The 25,460-nt window shown below is 41.2% G+C and overlaps 1 protein-coding gene across 1 annotated transcript in view; it reads right to left on the minus strand.

The window, feature by feature from the left end:
* Positions 1 to 25,460, minus strand: part of TMC2 (transmembrane channel like 2) — a 54,095-nt gene that overhangs the window by 3,863 nt on the left and 24,772 nt on the right. Inside the window, exons 10-18 of the mRNA XM_054019266.1 lie at positions 24,333 to 24,480; positions 20,338 to 20,526; positions 17,894 to 18,073; positions 15,950 to 16,102; positions 14,212 to 14,340; positions 9,146 to 9,213; positions 7,890 to 8,129; positions 5,115 to 5,240; positions 237 to 315 (exon numbers count right to left, since the gene is read on the minus strand). Of these exons, the coding sequence (XP_053875241.1) occupies positions 237 to 315; positions 5,115 to 5,240; positions 7,890 to 8,129; positions 9,146 to 9,213; positions 14,212 to 14,340; positions 15,950 to 16,102; positions 17,894 to 18,073; positions 20,338 to 20,526; positions 24,333 to 24,480 (1,312 nt within the window). The remainder of the gene's footprint in view (positions 1 to 236; positions 316 to 5,114; positions 5,241 to 7,889; positions 8,130 to 9,145; positions 9,214 to 14,211; positions 14,341 to 15,949; positions 16,103 to 17,893; positions 18,074 to 20,337; positions 20,527 to 24,332; positions 24,481 to 25,460) is intronic.

Genomic DNA, 25,460 nt, shown 5'->3' on the forward strand with positions numbered 1-25,460 from the left:
TGTAATTTTAGCATGAGTTAATATTCACTTATTAGGAAGCATTATTGAACAGTATTATAATTAGCTACTGAACACTGCCAAAGTGAAATGCACAATAAAGAAAATTCACTTTTTTTTAATCGTGCAGTTCCATAACATGGTTTAAAATGAAAAGCTATTTAAAAATAATACTTTAGGTCAAAATGCCAGTGCATGGTATTTTAGAAACATCTGTACTGAATAAATCACATACATACCATTTGCATTTTCTTCTTCAGTTCGGTGTTAGCATGCTGATATGCTTCAGCCACAGCATTCAGATAGTAGATGGCTAGGCTACAAATAAAAAAAAAAAAAAAAAAAGATCTTATACTGACAGGATAGGGAGGTAAGCAGAGAACTCCTCCAGCTACTGCATGTGCATGCATCAAGGGATGTGCTCAGATGAAAAAAACACTGAAGATATTTTTCAAAGGAGTGAATTACACGGAGAACCTCCCAAATAAGCAATGCTGCATGGGTTTGCTGCATTTGACATGTTACTTGCCAATTTTGGAAAATCTAAGAGTTGTGTTAGAATCGGGGTGCGGTCTGATGCACAGCACAAGTAGCAGGACCAACGGGAACAGCTGCAATATCTGTGAACTGGGAGAATGCTCATGGTCAAGTCACTGCTGTGTGTTTGTGGTTGGGTGGGAGGAAGGGAGGGAGGAGGAGGCACTTACTAGATATCTTACAGATACTAGGTATCGCTAGTTAAAAAGCTTTAAAGTTATCCCTGGCTACAAACAGGATTTGGGGGGGCACAAAGGCTAACTCACTGGCAACACTCTTGAGTCTCAAAAACTCTTCCTCCCTATTCTACCTTCCACTAATGACCTTCAATCTGTTTTCCCCTGACTCGCTCCATCATCCCTTCCCCAGCCACTGCACTCAGATGTGAGTTAAATTGGAGACTGTTATACAAATTGCCTCTTCCCTCAGGCAATAAAGGAATCCTCCCTGTCACAGACTGTGTGAAGTCGATTTCCTAGGAAGTACTGGGGAGGAGGGGATTGCAGCTTCCCACCAAGCTGGGGTTCCAAAAGCCCACAGCTCTGTTTGTAAGCTTATTGTGCAAAAGTGATGGTGGGCCAGTGAAAACTTCAGTATCTTCTTCCCAGTCATCTTGTGATAAAGACCAACCCCCAAAGGCTACATTTAAAGAGCCAAAGGACTCTCTGGTATAGCTCTGCTAAGTTCAAGAGAATCACACTAGGGATGAACATGGCCTGTTTTGAGCAGTCATTACTTTCACAGCAGCCCCACACACACTGTAATAGAGAACAATAGCGTGCTGATGTCTATTGTGGATATTTGTATGGCTTCTTTCACTGCAGTACCCAAGCACCTCGCAGTCTTTAACATATTTTTCCTCACAACATCCCTGTGAGTTAGAGCAGTGCTGTTATCCCCATTTTACAGATGGGGAATGGAGACACAAAGGCTAAGTGACTTGCCCAAGGTCACACCGGCAGTCTGTGGCAAAGCAGGGAACTGAGCCAAGCTCTTCCAAGTTGAGGCTAGCCACTGAAGAGTCTTGCCTCTTCTACAGGGCACTGCTCCAGTCCACAGCCTGCAACTGAACTCTTACTAATAGCCACAGGTTGGGAAACCAGTGTAAACTAGGGCCAGTTTTGAGTACAGTCGTGAGCTTTGGGCTTGATTCTTTCTCTCACAAAGAGGACAAGCCCCCCCCCAAAATAAAATAAAATTAAAGGTAGGAGCCACACTAGAGGGAATCAAAAGTCAAAGGGATCAGAGGAGATGTACTGGCAGTGGCAGGCAGCCTTTGGCTCACAGAGAGGCACATATTTTAAAACATGCTGAAATGTCTGGGACTGTCTCATCCCCACTGCCGCCAGCCAGCCAGTAATATTTTGGTTGTCAAAAATGTCTCCTACTGCTTTTGTAGAATGATTTTATTCCTTTAAAATCCAAACATCATCTGCTCAGTGACTCCAAATCATTCCTGGAAAAGCACCATCAATTTGCTGCTACTGCTTTTTTAAAAAAAATTCTAGTTTATAACAAGTAATATTGGAACAGCAAAGCTTCCTGACAGTTCATAATTTGACTGCGTAGCTATGGCTCAGATTCAGTGAGCTGGAAACCAAGTTAGGCGGCTTTTTGTAAGGTAGATTTAAAAAGAGTGAATCCAAACACTCCTAGACAGGGCAAGTCTGTCGAGGATGACTAGTTTCTTTTGAAGCCTTTTTTATATATGCTTCCTGGGTGGGTGGGGGAATAATGTGTATATAAAAGGTCTGTCTGGAAAGAACATACTTAAGTTTGCAGAGCTCTCTCCTACGTAATTAAGCAAACCTCCATCTACTGTAGATTAGTGATGCAGCATTTTAGAAAATGAATTTTTTTCCTTGTGCTCATGGAAACATCTTTTGGGTTATCTGTAAGCAGATAATAGTTTCATAGCTACACAATTGAATTTTATTATTAACCTAGGGTTTTTTTGTTTTTTAATCTGTTGCTTTTGGTTCTAAGGCCCTCCATGCATGTCTGGTTTTGACCTGATTGCACTTAATTGCCTGAAGGAACCATGTTTTTGGAAAAGATCACTGGAATCTGCTCCTTCAGGGCCCTTGTGGTCTCCACAGGCTCTCTGTTTTCTCTGTCCCTTATTCTCCAGATCTTTGAGTTACTCTGAGTAAATCAATTTTCCTTTCTGCAGATTGCAGTTTCCTTTTCAATCCCTTCATTAATAGCAGTAACCATCTTCAAATCTTGGAACTTCTCCCCATTTAGCAACTTATTTAACAAGTGAATCAATAGATGGGGAAAAAAAATTAACCGAGTTCACATCAGGATATTAATGCATTCCCATGCTACTTGGGGCATTTTGTCAGCCTGTGTTCCCTCTCTCATATATTTTGTTGCAGTTATTCTGGATTTGCTCCAGTTCCTCACTGCACCTTATGGCTCTGAGTGAAATTATGGTGGGCATTTTAGGACTGATCTGATCATACAGCTTTTGATCCTCAGTTAAGGGGACTTGATGGAGGGAAGGAGAGGTGGAGGAATACCATGGAAAAAGGGTGGTGGAGTAGGATCTCTGAGAAGCTGCATCTTACACATCATGTGATTCGTCCCCCAGTTGATTTTTGTGGCAATATAAGTAACTTGCACTAGGTGTGTGTGGATTGCTCTCCCAAGCTATTGGCTGGTCCACATTAGAGGTTTGAGTCTGCTACTGCATTCCATAAGGGGGTGAGTTCTTTAACTCCAGCAGTAAAGGTCAGATTTTCAGTTCTGTAGGTCCTGAGTTCAAATCCTACTATTGGCCCAAGTGAGGGTTGGTTACCTATCCATAAACCTTGCTTATGTAAAATAGCTTCCCCCTGAAAAATGAGGCAACTAGAAGGAGAGAGGAAACGGAGACACAACAATTTCACTTAAAGTGTAATATCTACAATGTACTCTCTGGCACTTGAGACACAGAGTGTAAATGAATTGGAGACATCTAAAATTGTTTCTGGAAAAGGAGGGGGAATTGTGAGAGGAGAGGGGGTGGAGAGGGAACAAACTAATTCAGTTCTTAGAAAGGGAGAGCACATTTTATGAGTGGCTGCCTGCCACTAAAACCAAGCTAATATAAATTTATGATTCACCAGCCACTGTTTGCAGAGGTTATTTTTTTGTATTAAGGCCGCATTGCAGGTTGCCTTATCTGCTTCATTTAGGAGGAAGAGATGCAGTATATTTCAGAGCTAAGTGAAATGCTGGCAGCTGCATTTTCTCTTTTTAATCTTGTTATATGTTGGAGCAGGATCAATGTAAGGGACTGGCCCCAGTTTGGATCTATCTAACTGTATGTACAATAGCAGGGGGCGTGGTAGGAGCTAATGGATTATAAGGAGGGAGGCAGGAAATCAGTGACTATAAATGATTCAAAGCTACCTAATAATTCCTGAGAAAGAAGTGGATGAGACATTAAACCAAGGCTGTGGCCACTTGCAGTCATTAATTATGGCACAATCAACGGCAGTGGTAGTTTTAGCTATGTAGATGCTTGTTCACACTAGTACTGAAAAACTTTCAGATGGTAGCTGTTATGTCTCTGAAAATCCGATAAATTGAAAGGCACAGTTGGCTTATATGCCACTTTAATTGGCTCAGAAAAACACCCAAGCAATAAAGCAACAAAAAATAGTCAAGTTAAAGCAGTGAGAAGGGTTCTTAGTTCCAAGCTACTTCATTCCTAAATTCCAACTGCAGCCAACTCCAGCTGCTTTCAAGCAGCAAATCTTTTGAACTCTGCCATGCAGAATGTTTCAGACATTAAAAATATAGAAACCACAAATAATCACAACGGTCCTTAAAGCTACATGCGCTAATCACTGCTGATCTAGGCTATCTAGTTGCAATCTAGAGGTAAAAGGCTGTGTATCTCATTAAAACCTCATGATCTCTCAAGTATCAGATGGGTAGCCTTGTTAGTCTGGATCTGTAAAAAGCAACAAAGAGTCCTGTGGCACCTTTATAGACTGTACATAGCAGAGGGTCATTGCTGGCATCGGCCAAACTGGACAATCCCTACGTAAAAGGATAAATGGACACAAGTCAGAATGTTAGGAATGGCAATATACAAAAACCTGTAGGCGAACACTTCAACCTCCCTGGACACACAATAGCAGATTTAAAGGTAGCCATCCTGCAGCAAAAAAAACAAAAAACAAAAAACTTCAGAACCAGACTCCAAAGAGAAACTGCTGAGCTTCAGTTCATTTGCAAATTTGACACCATCAGCTCAGGATTAAACAGAGACTGTGAATGGCTAGCCAACTACAAAAGCAGTTTCTCTTCCCTTGGTGTTCACATCTCATCTGCTAGAAGAGGGCCTCATCCTCCCTGATTTGAACTAACCTCGTTATCTCTAGACTGATCCTTGCCTGCATATTTATACCTGCCTCTGGAAATTTCCACCACATGCATCTGATGAAGTGGGTATTCACCCACAAAAGCTTATGCTCAAATACTTCTGTTAGCCTATAAGGTGCCACAGGACTCTTTTGTCGCTTTTTACATGATTTCTCAAGTCTCCCTTCCCTCCTACCTGTATTATTGCAAATATAACTTACACCATGAGCAGAACTGCAGGTATAATCAGTCCCGGATTTGCCACATAACTGAAGATCTTGGCTATAAAAAGTGGAAAATCCTGCTTGATGGTCTCTTGGATGACATCATACATTCTTTTCTTTCCACTGGAAAGATAAAATGACCAATTACACATTGTAGCTGGTTACTGAAAGGCCACAGTAGTGCCTTGTTAAACAACTTTAAAAGATTTTTATAAAGAACAATAAAATTCTTTCATTGTCTTGTCAACATGTTGTTTGCTACTGAGACTTTAGATATTAAAATACTGTTGAAGTGACTTATTTACAAATATCTTTCAGTCCAACCACTCTTTCTTGAGTTCTAATTACCTGTCTTTAGTGGTATTGATTGTGAATGACCTCTACAAAGGTAACTTACTTCAAGCACTAATATATAAGTATATGTTACCTCTCCAAGTTACTTCATGAGCTCTACTTATTTATTTCCCTTGAATCCACACAAATCCTACAGACTTAAAAAAAAAAAAAAAAAATCGGAGATTTGTGACTTTCATATCACATTGAAGATGGCCTTTTTGTTGTGGAGATAGCTCTGCTTATGCAAATCAATGCTTTCTTAACTAATGAGCCAACTTCAAGAACGGCTAAGTAAGATCAAAAATAGCAAGCTGTGATTATCACTTAATAGGAAGCCCACTGAAGGAGTAATTTTAAACTAGACTGAATAAAGCATTAGAGAATCTGCTGTGTGCAAATGAAATAATCATACACAGGAAAGGGGATGGGCTAGATAAGCAAGGAGGTTTCTTTCGTAGAATTCAACACTTACAATTCTGCGAATCAGTGTTGGATTCAAATAGTGACCATTTCTGTGGGTAGTATTAGCCCTACTCATAATCCTTAGACTCACTGTATTCTTGGTTATTTAAGTTCTAAAATAATTATTCTGGACTCCAATTTGGAAGAAGTCACAGTCCATCCTCATGACAAGTGTCAACAGAGACAGACAGACCAGCTGAACCAGTGCCACAATTTCACCCATCTGCATTAGTCAAGTATGGTACATTACTAGCCAAATCCTCAACATTATGGTGGGAGCTTTGCTGAGAGGGTTGAACAAGGCAGATACGAGTGAATTTTGAAAGAGAGGCTTCAAGTTTTGAAATAATTCTTTAATGCTTCAGACAACGCTTGGGGATTGTTGTGAACTGATTTATGGACTTTGAAAAATCTCTTATGGTTCAGGTACACCACTCACATCTGCCTATATACAGATTCTGTCTTTGAGAGTAGTGCATGACTGTATGCAAGTACCATAGTTGATATTATTGGACTTTTTACTTTCATGTGTCCACTCAGTGGGGGGACCCCCCCCACTTGGCTGCTCATGGGGCATGAAAAATGTTTTCTACCTTGGGCAGCAAAACACCAAGGGCCTGCCCTGCATGTGACTGTCATGTCTGTGAAAGGTGTTGGCTCAGTGGCTCTGGGGATTGAAGTACTCGTGTTTTTATAAACCAGGTACTGCATGAGGAATGAAGTTTCCTGCACTGTTCCACTAACATAAATCAGCCTAGGAAACAGAGGGTCCACTTCAGGGGGGCGGGTGGAGGAAAAAGGGGGAAAGTAGTTCAGTCATCTCTCCTGAGTCTGCCAAAAAGTTTCCAGATAGTCTGGTAGCTTTTGTGATCTAGACCCCTGCCGTGGGAGGAGATTTCTAACTCATTTCAACATAACGACTCAACAATCATCAGATGGTAACAAGTCACAGTTGCTGGTTTCCTATGCTAAACTGAACTGGCAACCTCAACATGAAAGCTTCTGTATCTCCTCTCTAGTTCCCCTGAGCCACCTAGTAGCTGATGATATGCAAGTTACATAATAATGGGTGTTTGTGTACGTGAGGGCAGGATTGAGAACACAGGGCTGGATATTGTGATGTACTTTTAAAGGGCAAGATAATTAAATCCTGCTAGTCTGGTCTCTAAATTAAGAAAATCTTGGTATTTTCTCTCATTCTCCAGCTCTCCACAGATTTCTGCTGACATTCTTCATTAGCAATTGAAGAAGCTAAGACAGTGCAACTAAAGAAACAATTTGTTCCATTCTGGCTCCTTGCTGAGTCAGGCTCAGTGTGCACCAGGAAATAATGTTACTAAATCAAATCCAAGCTCATGGGCATATTAATCCAGTCCCTTGAACACTCTATGCGGTGTTGGTTTGGAAACACAGGGAGAAATACCATTAATAAAGTAGCAACAGAGAAGCTCAGAACAATCTGGTTTCTGTTATTCCTCCACCAAATACAAAAATGATCACATGTTGCGGTAGCTATTGACTATAGGGAAGCTCTTGAAAGATGGCGTTTGGGACTCCTCTTTGTTTGCATAACACTGAAATGTGTGTCCAGGACTTTTTATTCTAGGGCATCATATTCAGACACAGACATCCATCCTCCATGGATATGCTCTAAAATCCTCTGTTGGTTTCCATTGCACTTTTTCAGGAGGAATGTCAGGAATAGGTGTCGGGGTTTTAGGGGATACTTTGGTTTTGGAGATGGCAGAAGACTCCGTGAATTCTGCTATCTAGGAGTAGGTTTGTCACCCCAGATGACTGTTTGTTTGCAACTCAGTATTGGTTATGATGCACTGGTGCATGTTCTAAAGAAGAATGTAACTAGACCAGAATAAAAATATTAGGCATGTTGCCCAACAAGGACTGTATAACTTATTACACTATTTTTTTTGCATAAAAGTAGAAGAATAATTCAGGCTTGTCGTTATTTCATACCTGAATGGTCCACAGTCAAAGGAAGGAGGGAGGGACATTATGGTGTAGGCCACTGGCAGTAGGCTTAGGAACAGGATCAACAGCAAGAGTCCCATATAAAAATTATTGGATTTGGATGCTTTGAACACGCGTTCATGAGGGACATTGCTACTCATAACTGCCCAGCACTGAAAATACATGGAGGTTAGTAAGCGCAGCACATTTATACCAACCAGTCCAGGCGCATAAAAGGATCCCATCCTAAAAAAACAAAACAAAAAACAGAGAGCACTATTACCTAGACGAGGGTTCTACTTCAGGATCAGCAAACACGTTGGCGTAGGTGACAGGTATACATGGATATGATTCCAGCTAGGTCAGTTTATGCTGCTCTCATTTCCCTTCCACCCCCCACATGCAGAAAATGACCACTCCCGAAAGAGCATCCACCCTCCGCTGGCATATGTGTAGAGACATGGGTGCATCAGAATCTAACCTTTCATTTAAAACAAAGTTTCTAGCCTTCATGGTTAGGAAAGAAAACCATGAAAATGTGAAGGGAGTGTAACTAGTACAGAGACCTCTGCCTAAGTCTGCAGACTGCCTCCAGCAGAGGGGGCAGTAGTAACTACTAGAGCCAGCTATTTATCACCAGAGCAGACGAGGTTCCTCCGCTGCTGCTTTGAGGGGACACCTGCCACTGCTCCCAACACTATGAAGGCAGAAGGGGGCCACTGCTTGGTGATGGCTGTGTGGGTCCCCCATGTTGCCTTATGCCTCTGGCCCCCGATTGCCTTATTCCAGCCCAAGCTCCACCCAATTGATGCATCTGTTAATGGTCAAACTTGTACCACCTGGTAACACACTCAAAGCATGCAGATCTCCCTCCCCGACAGAAAAATCAAACTAGGTTATCGTGTCATCCTTAAGAGATCTATAATCTGGAGGGGGAAGGTCAATTTTATCATCCAAAAATAATCCTATAAAAGGAGTAGGTCAGGGTCTGCAGTACTAATTTCCATTTAAAATCGGCCAAATATTTGTATGTGAAGGTGAGGAATGAGCTGGGTTTTTTGTTTTGTTTTTTAATAGCAAGGAACAGAAGTCAAACTTCTTTAAAACAAACAAAAACCCATGCAAATCAGTCCATCCAGTTTGGAAAGTCTAGCTGCATTACCAATCTCTTGAATTCTTAGTGCTGTTAAGGGTTGCGGGGGAGGGAGGGGTGAGGTGAGGTGAGGTGGGGTGGGGTGGGGGGGAAAGCAAAGATATCTTACCAGATCATTCCTTGATTGAAGATTAAGCCCAACACGTTACCACTAATATCAAACTCTGCATAGGAGGGCTATATGAAACGAGAGGGGAAAATAATTTATACATAAATTATCTGCTGTTGCTTGGTTTGCCAAGGTATAAAGGTGCTCATTAAGTCCTAGTGTGTTAGGAGATTCCAAGCACAGCCCAGATTGCCTGTCTATTGAGTAGGTAACCTGTGCAGCTATGAAAACAAAGGGGAAGTTATGCATTGTGGGCCACCTCTCCTCTCTTGCTGAAAGCTGGAAAGGCCTCTGGTGGTGGTTACCAAGTGTTTGGAGTTACTCTACTCTTGTTTTGAATCTTTGAATAATACAGTCAGCTATGAGGAAAAGGTCTACACAGTGTGTGGGTTTATTTTACTTCTCCAGCTGCTGTATCTGCCCACTGGCCTAGTTACATCTTGGCAAGATGTTTAATGTTTGAGTGGTTATAACAAGGTTGAGAGTGAAAAATACCCTGACTACAACCACTTTGCTTAGGTTTTCCAGAAGCAGGATGTGAGGTGAGGGTTGGGGGGCGGGGGAGAGGAACGGCAGAGAGAGGGGTAGTTCTGAGAGGGCTTGTCCAATATGTGGTGTCATTTTGTACTGAACTACCTAAATACCAAAGTTGTCTGCAGTGGTGGTGTAGCTATGTTGGTTGCAGGATCTGAGAGACACAAGGTGGGTAAGGTAATATCTCTTATTGGACCAACTTCTTTGGCAAAAGAGTAAAGCTTTCAAGCTCCACTGAGCTCTTCTTCAGGTCTTTCACAAACAGAAGTTGGTACAATAGAAGATATTACATCTCACCTGCCCTTGGATATTTAGAGACAAGATAGAATTGCCTTGTGTTCTGGGTAGTTTTAGCAATACATAGTGGGACAGAAATGACTCACTCAGTAGTGACTGGGAGCAAGGGGTCAACTTCCAATAATGCAATGTTTTCTGTCCCATAATTTTCATGCCTATTTTAAATTTCCCCATGAACCTGCACAGTGCTTGTGAGCCCTAAAACCTCTGCACCTAATGGAAGGCAGAAATCTTGGGAGGCACATGTCATGCCCCCCTTGCCCCCCAAACATTGCAAATATGATTGCTCATCCTGGGCACTAAAATATCTAGTTACAGCTCTGATCTCTTGAAGAATGATAAATGTCCCAGCCTTTCATCTGGTAACACAGGTTGGTATAGGATGCTTAACTCTCAGTCAACCCCAACCTCTGCATTGAATATTAAGTTTCACTGAATTTGACAACAAAAGGAGGAGCATGTGAGCAACAGCAGGTTCTTCTTGGACTTCATATTCAGTTCCTGTGGTTCAGGGAGCGGTTTTTTTTTTTTTTGAACTTATGGGTAAATGATCTTGTTTTAGTAGTGTGCATCAGGCACAAAGAATTACCTGATGGTCTTCCTCCTCTTTGCTGTCCTCCAGAGACAGACTGCTTTGGGGTATACTGCTTGAGAAGGAGATAGTCTTTTAGCCATCTGATGACCGCTCATGTCTAAGGGGGCATCTCATCCTGTGCTTTCCAAACAGAAATTGGTTGGCTCTGTTAGCACTGCATAAACTCCACACAATATAGGACTGGTAAGGTACTCATGGAAATGAAATAAGCCAACATGTACCAATAAGAAGGAAGAACCTGTATTTTTATTTGCATTATAAGACCTCCTTTTAATCATAGTGAAATATCTCTCAGTGGCTATGGCTAACAAACAAAAAGTAGAAGCTCCAACTCCTGGGCCAGATTGTGTCTGGCACTGCACAGAGGTCAGGGTGGGAAGGGCAGTGTGAAAAAGCACCCACCATTCTTTGTTGCCCCTGTGCAAAGGCCAGGAACAATCCCAGTCCAAGAACCAACGGTTTCTAGCATCATAGGGTTCAAGAAACTCCCAAAGGCTTGGGACAGGAGAAAGAGTATGAAAACAGGGTCACGGCCCTGCCCTCCTTCTGCACCCAGCAGTGGAGCTAGCATGACATGAGGGACAGAGTGCTATAAGGGTTGTAGCAGGAGCCATGATTACAAAACACAGCGCCTCCTTTAGGGGTGGTTGCTTAAAGCCACAATTTTGCCCTTGGCAAACAAGGGCATTGTACTGATCCTGCTGAACTCTGTGGGCAAGGGTTACAAAACCACTCCGTAGCATGACTGTATCAAGGGCCAGAGACAAAGAAAGTAGGGAGCATATAATTAACTTTTAAGTGTCACTGAGAGATGGTGAATAGGAAAAAAATGGCTTCTTTTACATCTATTTATTAAAAAGTGCCTGAAGGATGTAAGAGACGTACTTCATAGCTTTCTTGGAGGGCTTCTCATAAAGCAGCCCGAAAGGATAAAAGGAACCCCCCAAATAGCATTTTAGAGGTTGTTTTGAGGAAAATTCTCATGAAATCAAACAAGTCTAACAAAAAGAAAGTGTGGGGGGGGTCAAAATGGAGGCTGGGGCATAAAAGCTGAGATTTCCACAAAATCAAGATTCATGAACATGGTTCACACACACAGTTTGAATTTCTGGCTTCTTCAGATTGCTTATTCTTTGCCCAAACTCCATAGCAGGGCAAATTTTTCAGAGTGGCAGCAAAAGAGAAGGGTGGGTATTTAACTCTGGAAAACTTTCATCACTTCCTCACTATTGAAAGAGAGTACACAAAGGAAGGGTACTGGATGGGAGATTGAGAAGGCCTAGGGTAAAGTATGACCTGCTATAGCAGCCACTGAAGCCTTGATGCATCCCTTTTTTAAATGCAGAACCGATGACTCCGTGGCATACAGTTTGAATAAAAAGTGTCCAGTCGTAATAAATCAAGCCACACATATGGGAAACTTTAAGGAAGAGGGAGGCAGTTTGCCGAGACTGGGAGGAAAATCTTGATGGCACGAGATGTTTAAGTGCAAAAATCACAGGATGGACATAAATGAAACTGTGAGAGTCCTTGAGAGCTGAAAGACTAAGAATGTTCCTATTAGTGGCCCATAAGTGCAAAGCACTATGGGGCAAGGGGAATTCAAGCACCTATTACTAGTCTAAAAATATGCGGTCACCCATGTTGCTCTCTTCTGCTTGCATTAGGAGGGAGTGCTGCACCCTTCCCCACAGAAATCATCCTAAGGGGCTATTGGATAAGCAGAAAGCAACCTTCCCCCTAACCCCAACTTCACTCTACAGGACAGTGGGAGAGGTAAACACTTCTGTCTCACTGCAGTGGCAGCTATGCTAAGCCCCGTGGCGTATAGACTGTACCCCTAAGGGTTAGTGCTGTAAGTGGGATACCCTCATAAGTTTAATTAGTGAAATGTGTCTGTTGACCAGCAGAAAGTGCACTGTAGAAGGAAATCTGCTCTTTGTTCTATTGGAATTGTTAGGGCTTACAAGACCTTGTCGGGTTCAGCTCATTGTGGTGGTTGTGAAATGAGCTGTGAGGGGATGAAAGGGAACCAATCCCTTGATATTCACTTGGCAATCGGAGCTCAATGACAGAGAAGTTACTCATCACTAACTGATAAGTTTGAGAGAGTTGCCTTGGCATATTCACAGGTGTGGGAAGCAATGCTGAGCTTCAAGAACATTCTGGAAAGCACTGTCTTTGGGGCCATGTTCTAGTGTGCCCTTACCTTCTGCGCACCCCTTTGTGCCTAGAAACAGCATTGCAGGCAGTCCACTTTCTTGGCCCCATAATGGCCTCTCTCTGTCTGGGTCTTCCATGGCCTAGCTCTCTAGCCAGGTCAATTAAAAGTTCAGTTCCCTTCCAGGATAACAAATTCAAAATAAATCTCTAAACTAATAACTTCTTCTGCCTCTCTCAGGCCACTCTGTTCTTCTGCTTTGCCTCTACTCCTGGGCCCTACACAGTTTCTTGTAGGCTGCTCCTTCCCCAGCAGGATTCCCCACATTGCCTCTCTTCCCCAGGGATCACAGGACCCTAACCTGATCCCTGTGGGTCTCTTCCAGCCTGACTTCCCCAGGGAAAGAACCCTCTTTATTCCTCTCTCCTGAGTCTCCTCCCTCTGACCTGAGTTCAGCTCTGTTTAAATTGTCCTCCGCAGCTGGGGTCAGTCATTCTAATTAAGCTCCATCACACCCAGCTGGGATCACTAGTTACTAGACCATGGTCAAGGTTGAGTCCAGCTTGCCTTTAAGAGCTAGCCAGCCTCTGACAGGCCAAATGAGCACTCTTGTAGCACCAAAGCTGGGCTTATAAAAGGACAGGCAGTCCTAACTGCCTCAGTTCCTTTCTTTTTGTGGCTAGCGGTAAATTGGGAGACTTCCTCTCCGCTCAAAGTGATTCTGGATTGTACGTTTTCTTAACCTCAGAGTTCCTTTGTTAGTGGTTGGTTGTTTTTTGCTTCTATAGTTTAGGTAAATCCATGCCATTACACACACACAGTTTTTAAACTGGTCCCTGGGCTAGCTACTGGAGTGGTTTGCCATGGCTGATGTAGTTTCCAACGGTCTAAGTAAGGCTGGATATAAGTGGTGTGCATTATGCTCCTCCATGTTGCCTGAGGTGAATTCTTGCACCTACTGTTTATTCAGCCTGGAAGAAACCGCATGTGTACATACCGCAGAAGGAACACTATATTCAAGGACAAATAATATTGCATAGGATTCATACTGTTACTAAGATATCCTGCCTCATCCATAGTGGGCACTATCAATAGGGAGGTCCTGGGGCTTGAGAAGGGGACCTAAATGGGGAGGACTTGAAGGTTCAGCTCAGTGAATTTCAATCTGCACGTGAGCACATAATTGATTCCCTGTGAATTCAATTGCATGGTTTAGTTCATGAACACCAAAATGGACTGAATCTTGCAGGGCTCAGTCAGTCCTTATCTTAGTAGGACTAGAGTAGGGTGGTTTGTTTTTTGTTTTTTAAGGTGAGCTTTATTGACCTGCAGAGAAATGTTGCATGGACACACTTCATGAATTAAAATATCAACTTAGATTGTAATAAGGCATGATGCATTTAAAAAAACACCATTATAAAATGTAAATAAATGGCTAAAAATTGCTTATATCCTTTCAGCTTTAAGGCTCTGACTTACAAATCCAGCCTCAAGGTCCCAGCACCAGCAGTAGTTCACAAATCTGACAAAGCAAGCACGAATAAAATCTCCCACCAGGATGGTTACGTAGGTCACCATAATATCAGACACAGTGAGTCTTACAAATTCCTGCAATTGAACACAAGGAAAGAGAAATTAGCTACTGTAATTTAAGTGGTGCATCGTAAGACTGTATCCTCCCTTAATCTGTTTCTCTCCGTGAGTGACCTTTAAACAGAATAGAAGTTGGGTCTTTTCCTTGTCTTCTGACTTTTGGTAATGCTCGCCATCTGTGTGTTTTCAAGAAGCACAGGCTACATTACAGCCACCAACTATCAATTGCTGGCTGGCCGCCTTGGTCTAATTTTGATTTAGGTCTAATTTCAGTTGTTTGTTCTCATTGTGATTGTTTGGCTTTAGAGAGCAGATGCTGGGCGCTGTTGGTGGGATGTGATCTACAGGAGGTCAGACAAAGGCCAGAAGGGACCATCAGATCATCTAAATTCTGTGGCTCCCTTATGTATTGTTTGCAGTGTTGTTGTAACTGTGTTTGGCCTAGGATATGAGAGAGAAAAGTTGGGTGGGGTATTCTCTTTTTAGTGGGACAACTTCTGCTGGTGAAGGATACAAACTTTCGAGCTCCCCAGAACCTCTTCTGGAAGTCTGGGAAAGTTAATCAGATTGTCAGAGCCAAATACAAGGTGGTACTGATTGTTAAGCATAAGGAGTTAACACACACTGCAAGAAACCACTCAAAATTAAGTGGGCAGGTAATACCTCTGCAGTTGTAGCACAAAGGAGAGTTAGCGGGTTACAGATTGTTGTAATGAGACATAAAATCAGGGTCTCTATCGAGTCCATGATTTTCTGTGTCTAGCAGAGTTTTTTATGAATTTGGGCTTCCTAGCTCATTTTCTGAAGATGTTGTGCAGGTTTCCTTTGAGGATGAGGACTGAGAGGTCCAATATAGAGTGATTGTTTTGTGAAAAGTGTTCACCCACAGGTGATATATTGATTTTGTCTTGCATTATTTTTCTGTGTGAGCTCATTTGAGAGCATAGCGATTGTCTCATTTCACCTACATAATTGTTGGGGCATTTGATGCACTGGATGAGGTACACTATATATTATGATAGGCTTGTGTAGGACCCATGGACCTTGAAAGGTGTGTTGTGGGGGGTGGGTATTGATCATCATAGCAATGGAAATATGTCTGCAGGCTTTGCATGTGGTGTGATGGCAGGGGCTGGTGGCACTTTGAGTTGGTGGGTCCTGGTTTGTGGAGAGCTTGCTTCAGATGATGAGGAGGTTGGGGGGTTGTTTTGAAGACCAGGAGAGGGAGTTCAGGAAAGATTTCTTTCAGGATGTGATCCCCATCAAGTATGGATTGTAATTGTTTGATACCTTGTATGGGCTCCAGTGTGGGGTGGTGGTTGACAACTAGGGATGTGTGGTCAGTGGCTTTTTTGCTGTATTGAACCAGGTTCTGTGGGGAATTAGAGTTGTCTGTTCCATGATGTGATCTACTTCTCTGGTGTACTGTCCTTGTTTTGGTGAAGGTGGTTTTAAGCCAATGAATGCTGCTGCTGCTGCATGGAAGTCTTTTTTTTAAAGCACCCCATATTGGTCATTTGGGCAGAAAACTTCAAAGACTTTGGTAAAATTAAAAACAACCAAAAAAGTATCCGCTAAGAAACTTCTACATATTATCATAGCCGAGGTCCCCAAAACTGCTTACAATGCCCACAGTTGTCTCCCAGCAAGGACCTCTAGGCATGTCTGCGGGATCAATGGGAGGTGGAGTAACCGCACTGTCATTCATTGCAGATGAGTTATAGTAGCTAAGCAGGGTCCAGTGTGTGATGTTCTTTATCACTACTTCTTCAGTCAGCTAAAACAGAAGAGACACATGCAGCTGAAAACCTCAGTGTTGGGCCTAAACCAACACACCAGATCAGAGCAGGCCTACATGTAGGGCAAATTCAGGCTCCAGCCCAAATCCAGATAGGCCCAAGCTGTATAGTTTTTAATCTATCTAATATGGCTACCACCATGATATGTAGGTGCCATCTTTAATGTAAATAGTGACCTACAACAAATGTAGCCTCTGGGTTCCAACACTAGCAGTAGTTCACAAAGCAAACAATAATAGCATCTGGGCTTATCTATGTAGAAACCTAGTGTGCAGCAAGCCAAGCTGTGAATTTACAACACACTAGCCTGCCACGCACTAATTGGCTGTGTGGACCCTGCTACTGCCCACAAAATTTTGTAGTGCATTTGAAATGGGAGTACTAGATGAGACCTTGGGCAGTGGTCTCCAAAGTGGGGTGCGCAGTAGGATCCTTGGGGGTGTGTGGCTTCGGCAGTTCGGGCGGGAGTCCGAGCGGCTTTATTTCATTTCATTTCATTTATTTATTTATTTTGCTTCGGCAAAAATGGTAGAGCCGGCGCGGCAGAGGGTGCGTGCTCAAAAATTTTTTACTGATAGGGGTGTGCGATCAAAAAAGTTTGGAGACCACTGTCCTAGGGAACTCATTCTATTTCCTTTTTTTATCAGGATGGATAGCAGTTTGATGATTAATAGAGATGGTTCCAGTCTCCCCTGCTGTATAGAACCACTGTAGCTCAGGATATAATTAATCTTGTTCAGCACAATAATTGAAAAGTTCATACTAGGGCGTAAGTGGTGCATAGGCCTTGTGTTCTGCTTAGAAGGGTGGATTTTTGCCTTCACTGAAAGCACTTTTTTAAACAGGTCATGTGTGAATGGAGAAAGCTGGAAATAAGGTTTGAATGAATAAAAAGTTGCCTTTGCAGAGCCCGCTGCTGGCAGTGCTCATATTGGGCCTAACTCTGATCCCCTTGCTCATGCTAATTAGCACCTTACTCCATGGGCAGCTCTCTGGTTGTGAACAGGATTTCTTCTGTGGTAAGATTGTATGCAAGGTGAGTAAAGGCATCAGAATCTGGCCATTGTTAACAGAAAAATTGCACTGTTGTGGATGTTGTTCACAAGGATTCAGAGGGAGTCTTTACTGATTTTTCACATTTATGATTGCTCACTTTATCATTTTCAGGGCAGAATAAACTTTCCAGATTCCTTTTATTGTTCTCAATTTAAAGTGCTTTTCAGTGGATCATTTTTAGACGCTTATCCCCTTCTATGCTCTTTATCAGCCAGCAACACTCTAATAGGAAAACATTAAAGATAGATATAAAAATTATAACTGAGGTGGTGCATTAGTAGAAACCGCAAACAGTGTCAGATAAAAATATTCAAGTTGTTCTAATCTTCAGCAATTACAGAAGACAATCCCTCTGTTTACATGCATAATAGAAGTTTGTGCATCTCTGGTAGCCTGGATTGGCTCAGTAGGGTTACTCAAAGTTACTCATTTCTGAGAATGGTAATGTAAAATTCTATTTCCAAACTGTGGTTTAAAACTTTCATTTTGAATAATGAATGAACTGGAATCCATGCATGAAAGTCTTAGATTAATGGCAACTCCAACCAGTTGTTCAGAGGGGATGATTGTGAAATACCTTTTATATACGTATGAATGGAAAAAAATCAGTAATATCCTATTGTAAGGGAGCCTTTTGTTCATGTTAGCTATAAGAATTCTAGAACATACAGTATTATGAGTCTTGTTTTCTCTTTCATTGTAATGCTTTTTACCTTTTCATTGACATCATCCATTAGGGCCAATAAAAAGGTATAGAGGTTCCCGAGAAACAGAGCAAAGATACGTCCCAGCTGCCATTTCAATCCAATGCGAGGATGATACTCCTCTAAGGCAGCAATGGTTTCAAACAGTGGAGGACAAAACATTCCTAGCAAGGACATAACAATTTCAACCTGCCAAATGAGGATACTACTGTTAATAACAACAACAATGTGATTTTCAGCATTCAGACCTTATCAAAATAGGTCTTACAATATTTCATATATCAAGGCCACTTCACTTCCTATGAAGAGGAAGCTGACATCTCTTTTCAGAGTTCTGCATTAATGGAAAATTGCAGTCAGGAAATATATTAACATATATAGTGCTGAAACAGTTATGCTATATGGTAGCATATCACCAAATTAGTCCCTGCTCCTTATTAACAAAGTCCAATTACAGTAATAAGGCTTAAACAGTGACACATCTGCACAATTCAGCGGCTGCAGGCAGTTAGTCAGCAAGTGATTGGAGCTTTTGATGGGCTTATGAAGGTGTTTTGAGCTAAAATGACTTCAATTCCTGGCATATCTAATTACTTTACCTCCTACAGTCCCAGAGTCTGAATAACCTGGGATGACTTGTGCATTTTGCCAGGACACTTATGATGTTATCAGAGGGATGAGGCCAACAGAAAATGCTCCTGTGACTGCAGTCCTGTGAGGAGCTTACTTAACCACAACTCCCTTTTACTTTAGAGAGCTGAGGCCTTTCAGAATGAGGTCCAATGCTTCTATTTTAACGTAGCAAGAATATTGTAGAAACTAAGCTGTCAGCTTGTGCGTAAAATAATCTTTTCTTTTTTTAAAAAAAATGTGCCTTCACACTTTTAAGAATATTTTGCTGACTCAGATGGAAACATATCTGGAACTCAGTTTTCTTATGAACTCAGCAATGATGCACTGATTTTGCCATTGGTCACACATGTACAACGCCCAATGAGTTTAGGGGGAGTTGCATTTGTGTAGTCCCTGACAGAATATACAGGTTTTTCTAGTACCTACCTTACTGAGAGAGGGAACACTGGCCAGAAGTTGGGCATCAGGAATATCCCTTTTTCTTTTGGGGAAAAATGCCATGAGATCTTAAAATATCAGCGGAAAAGCCTCAGAGGTTACAGCTGGTTAAAATTTTTCTGAGGGAACATTTTTCTGTTGGAAAATGCTGATTCGACTAAATTGAAATGTTTTGCAGGAATGTATCAGTTTTGTCAAAATTCTCACAGGAAATGATCTAAACATTTAGTTTGGACTTCATCATTTCAGCTTTTTTATGTTATAAATATTATAACAAAAGCTGAAATGATGAAGTGGAAATGAAACATTTTGATAAGGTCACAACACATCCAGGAATACTTCATTCTGTGAAAAATTCCAAGATTTCAACTTTTTGCCTCAAAAGATAACAAAACCAAATGTCAAAAATCTCGGCATTTCCCATGAGGTGCAGATTCTATTTTTCAACCAGCTCTATCAGCAATGGACAGAAGGGATCTCCGTTTAACTTTTTATCTGAAGGGAGGACACCTCTAACAGTCCAGGGACCCTTCTAGTACAATACTGCATCTCAATACACGGTGTGAGACTTGAGGTAAAATTTTCCAAAGCACCTAAGTCACGTAAGCCCCATTGGAAAATGAATGGGACTTAGTTACTTAAGTCACTTCAGCTATGTCTACACTGGGGGTGAGGGGAGGGAACAACCTTGTGGCAGAAAATCTCAGCGCCTGGGTCAACTGACTCAGGCCTGTGTGGCTCGGGCTGTGGAGCTAAAACATAGCAGTGTAGACGTTCCCACTTGAGCTGGAATCTGAGCTCTGAAATCCAGCAAGGTGTGTGGGTCTCAGTGCCTGGGCTCCAGCCCAAGCAGGAATGTCTACGTAGCTATTTTTAGCCCTGTATCACAAGCCCAAGGGTACGTCTATACTTACCTCCGGGTCTGGCGGTAAGCAATCGATCTTCTGGGTTCGATTTATCGCGTCTTGTCTAGACGCGATAGATCAATCCCGGAAGTGCTCGCCATCGACGCCGGTACTCCTGCTCCGCGAGAGGAGTATGCAGAGTCGACGGGGGAGCCTGCCTGCCGCGTCTGGACCCACGGTAAGTTCAAACTAAGGTACTTGGACTTCAGCTACGTTATTCATGTAGCTGAAGTTGCGTATCTTAGTTCGAAGTGGGGGGGTTAGTGTGGACCAGGCCCAAGATTCAAACTCTGAGACTCACTCCCCCCGCCCCATGTTAAATGTACACTTTTGGTTCTTTTGAACATTTTAACCTTAATCCTGATGTGGGACTTGAACCCACAATCTTTTGTTTTAGCAGCTATCTTCATGCTAACAATTACACTTCTTTCTAAGGAAAGTCAATATTACAGAAAATCAGAAACAAACTCTTCTTACCTCATTTCTTTCATACCAGCCAATGTTTTGCATTTTTGAAAAAGTCTGGGACCGTTTAACCACAAAATAAATGAGGTAGCCACTTCCACACAAGCAACATATGATAAGCACATTCGCCAGAACCCGAAGGAATCTTCTCAGATGGATGTTCTCATCCTTGTTACTTTCTTGCTCATCCACAATAGACTCCTTTATAAGTAGATACATTTAAAGAATTGTAGCAGATACATAAGTTCATTGAGTTTAAAACCAGAAGGGACCATTAGATCTACTCTGACTTCCTGTATATAACAGGCTATAGAATTTCATCCAGTTACCCTATGCTGTTATTGAGGATGATGCCTTGTGTTTGACTAAAGCATGTCTCCCAGAAAGGCATCCCAGCTTCATTTGAAGACATCAGGAGATGGAGAATTTGTTCCAATATTCCAGTAGTTGTTAACCCTTACTGTTAAACATTTATGTCTCCATCTTCCAGCCATTGGTTCTCATTATGCCTTTCTCGTCTAGATTAAAGAACCGTTTAGTACCCTTTCCTCCCCACAAAGGTACTCATATCCTGTAATCAAGCCACTTCTCAATCTTATTTTTGAGAGCTATGACCATGAAATCATGGCTTTTTGGACATCTAATAAACTCTTTTTAAAGAATTCCTAATTTTCATTTACATTTTTATGTTTAAAGTTTTCCTCTCAATTTTACTCAAAATTTTCCTCAGCTTTGGGAAAAATTTGGACTTTCTGAAGCATATATTTATTTCTGGGTGGGTTGCCTGGATTGAATGTAATCAGATCATGATTAGTAGTTTCTGGGCAACCACCAACTTCCAGTCCAAGAATGAAATTCTATTTTTGTTATAGTGAGGTCCATAATTAAGTTTCTTCTCATTGGATACAATACTATTTGCATTGGAAAATTTTCTATAAATATACTTTTTAGAAACTCTAATAATGTTATACTACTGGTCACATGGAACCTCCAGCATACGTAGCACAATTTTTCTTTTCACACATTATAGCTGGGTGTTCAGGAGTAACTCCTCCTGTTCTCTGGTTTGATTTGGTGGTCTGTAACAGATCCCCACCAGTACCCACTCCTGTCCTTTGTTAGTTAGCATATTAATCCAAATGCATTCAAGAGCCCGCCCTTCTGAGTTATTAACTAAAAAAGGTGTCATTAATGTAGAGTGCCACCCACTCTGACCTTCCTAAACAGATTGTAACCAGTGATTTTTAACATTCCAATTATATCAAATTTCTTCTCATCAATGAGAAATTCCAATTCCTCTTGCTTGTTGCCCAGACTCCTAGCATTGGTATCTAAGCAACTGAAAAATGTCTTTCCTTCAGATTCTTTGTCACATTAGTTCAGTTTGTTCTCCACAGTCTGAGTTTGAGTTTGTAGCACATTTGCCTTCTTAGCACCCTCCCCTTGCCTTATTCATTTACTGCAATGTTTGTATGGGCACTTGTCAGACCACTTTGTGGAACAAATTTGTTTTTTCAAAACCAGGGACATTTCTGTCCAAGATGTTTGCTTAGATTATAGCTGAGTAAAACCATTGTTTCAAAGCATTACAAGGGATTTTCCCCACACTCGATCTTTTTTTAAAAGCCACTGACCCCGACTTGATGTTGCATTTTTCTGAATTGTTAGGATCCTAAATCTTTCCTACCTACCTGCTTACTCATACAATAAAGGAAATGGTCCAGCTTTTCAGGATTGAGCAAAAAGAAATTAAAAACAAAAAAACCCACTACTTTGGCAGCCTGAGCCAATAATTTTCTCTGGAGAGTTCCCAAAAGTTTTACCAGCTTCAAGGATGAACTTTTCAACAGCAAATATTAAAATAAAGAAGACTAAAATGACTAATGCAAGCACTCCAGATGCTGTTTGTCTACTGTTAGACTTTATAAGCCCTAAATCAATACACCTTTAAAATTGGCTCTTCTGTTGTAGCAAAGATCCTTCTGTTTTTGATGCACATGTGATCTCCCTCCTTCTCCAAGGTTTTACTTTGAGTGTGAGTAATGCAGACGATTAAGTTCAAGAAATTCAAGGACTTTGTGATGTAGGATTCAGCTCAAGAATTTGTATCTTAGGAAACTGAACATAACCTTTAATTACTGACTTCTCCTTCCACAATGATCTATGTAGTTGGTTTTCTCAGTGTGCAAAATCATTTCAGGTGTGCTGATACCTAAATTGCTCTTTGCTCCTCAAGAATTCTAGAAATGTTTTACCCAATACATTTTATATTGGGCTCTTCTATGCACAGAGTTCATTTTAGCTGTTTGACTTTTTTATTGAAACTTTGTTAAATGAAAAAATGGCTTTTTGACCAAAATGTTAATGGAAATTTTCCATAACTCCAAAGCTGAATTTTTTGGGGGGTAACAATGTACAGTTAAAAAATAATCTTTTTTTGGTTTGGTTTTCAGTAAAAATGTTCAATGTTTGCTTTTCAAAACCAAAAATGGTTAGCAATGCCTGATGTTTTAAAATAGAAAATGGTTTTGAAAAATGGACAACTTTTTTTCCATTTTTGGCTTCTGGATTTTTATTGGAAAAAACAAAACTTTTCATGGGATATAAATTTTTTTCTGCAAATAATTGGCATTTTTCAACCAGCTCTATAGTGGATCTTCTCAATAATTGCTTTCTCCATAACAATTTTCTTTGCAATTAATACAATATGGGCCAATCTTTGTTCTCAACTAGACCAGTATAAATTCACAATGACTCCATTAACATCAGTGGAGTTATTGTGATTCACACCAGTATAACTGAATCAGAATTTGGCTGGTATTGCGTAACATAGGAGCAAAGACCCAAATGCAAATATACACAAACTCCTTGTCTGTCTTCTCTTTTACATAAACCATGTAATAAGCTAAACAAAGAATTTTTGCCAAATCCCCTTCATTCAAGTTCAGCTTGTGTACTGGCAGACTGTGAGAGTTATATTAGAAATAAAAACAAACACAACCTCTATATTGGAATTAGAGCTGGACTCCAAACCAGATCCTTGGATCTGAATCCCATTGCATTTAGGAAAGTTCATATTAATGCATCGTGGCTAGGGCTAATCTCTCTAATGAGCTCTGTGATAGAGTATCAGGATTTAGTACTTTGTGTGGATGTGCAGCACAATTCCACAGGCTCTTTTTGGCAGCCAGAACAGCTGGGTCTCATTTTAGCTCAGGAAGATAAGACCTTCGATTGGAGGTGAGAGAGAGCAAGGAGGAGAGACAAGAAGCCTTGTAGGCAAAAGCCCTAGGGATAACCATAGGTGTTGGAACTAGGGGGTGCTGCTGCACCCCCGGCTTAAAGTGATTTTCATCATATGCAGGGTTTGCAGTTTGGTTCAATGGCTTTCGCTATATAAATTGTTCCAGCACCCCTGGGGATAACCAGCCTATGAAGGAGCTTGGATTAAGTTCAATATAGAACTGTTTATAAGCAAAATCCTATTTCTTAAACGGAGTCTCCTAGGCAGCAAACTAAAGCAAATGCGAGCATGAGTTTGGGCAAGAATCTATCATGTGCATGCTGTGTTGGGAAGGAGTGGAATTGTTGTTGAATTTGGGGGAAATTAGCATCTGAAACCAAACTTCTCAACTCTGCTGCATCTCTAACTGAAACACAGGAGAGGGCATATAGGAAAGATCAAGCTCCACAAGAGTATCTCCGTCCCTTGCAATTGTAAACCACTCACTTATTCCTCACTGATATTCCCTACTCCATTCTCCAAAGGAAAGTAAAACAGCTATAGTCTTCCAAACCCTAAATATGGAGATCCGTTCAGCACAGAACATATGAACTTAGAATCACCATGATTAATCATTTTATCCCAGGGGGCACCTTGGGATGCTATATAGGTATCCAGGTTATTGTCTAATTTTCCCCTTGAAATTCTGCTAAGGTGGATTTTGGTAGCATCTCCAGAGGCAGGGAACTCCCTGTAGAGAAAGTGTATGTCATTTAGATATTACCTTGAAGCTGGTTGTAATAGATGCAAATTTGTTGTCTGCAGTCTCCGGGTTGCCAATGAGGTAATCCCAGCTAGTGAACATTTTCCAGCTGAAAGTGAAATTGTTGTCATCCCCATCTCCTGTGTTTTCGTTGGCATTTCTGGCCATCCTGTGCGATGACACAAATGGCAATGTGTTTACTTGCAGTATATTATTCAGCCACTAGATGCCCCTGTGTGCTATATAGAAATTCAGACAAGTTGTGATTCCTGGTAAATAAGGAAAACAAAGCTGGGACTCAAGTTATGTGGCAGTATCTGCTTTGTGTCTGGTTGTAGCTGTTTTCTTTAAATAAATACCTCTGGTTTAAGGAGGGCTGAGTCCATAGATCATGATGCAGATCCACTATTTATTACAAAATGATAGCTATATTGGAGGATCTTTAATAACAGTAACTGCAATGAACTTTAGGAGGATTCATAAATGGACCAGGAGAGGAATTATTTGTATATTGTCTAGCACAATAGGGTTTTGGTTCATGCCTAGGCACTATGGCAATACAAATAAATATCACCATCATCATCAAACTATATCTGTGCTATTTTGCATGCTATTTATTTTAAGAAAAACAAATTTCTGGTGCTGTCAGATATACCAGCTATTACATGATGTTCCAGAGAGCTTTCAATGGTTACACAATGCTGGAGTAGAGTACTTGCAGTAAACCAATGGGGGGAGGAAGCATACTTGTTAATCAACACAGGAGCAGATATGTCTTCTATTGTTTCCTCTGTTCTATTTGATCCCTGAAATATTTTGTGATTCCTATTAGAGTTTCTAGCATAAATCCCTCCAGTATAGATGAGACAACAGATGTTGAGATTTTATGGTAATATTGTAAATGTACAGCACATCTGAGTGTCTGGATATATTTCTGTGCCTCATTCCAACAAAGGACTCAAGATTTTGTGTGCACTGAATAGCAACATGCCTGTTTCAATAAACATAAAAATCCATTTAGCTTACACTTTCCTATGGGGAGGAAGGGTAGTCTTGTGGTTAACTCCCATGATGTGGAGTCAGCAAATAATCTGTTCAAAAGCAGGAATAGAACTTCTTTCTGTGTGACCACAGGCAAGTCACTTAACT

The sequence above is a fragment of the Malaclemys terrapin genome, chromosome 2, assembly GCF_027887155.1.
Source record: "Malaclemys terrapin pileata isolate rMalTer1 chromosome 2, rMalTer1.hap1, whole genome shotgun sequence".
Taxonomy (NCBI): domain Eukaryota; kingdom Metazoa; phylum Chordata; order Testudines; family Emydidae; genus Malaclemys; species Malaclemys terrapin.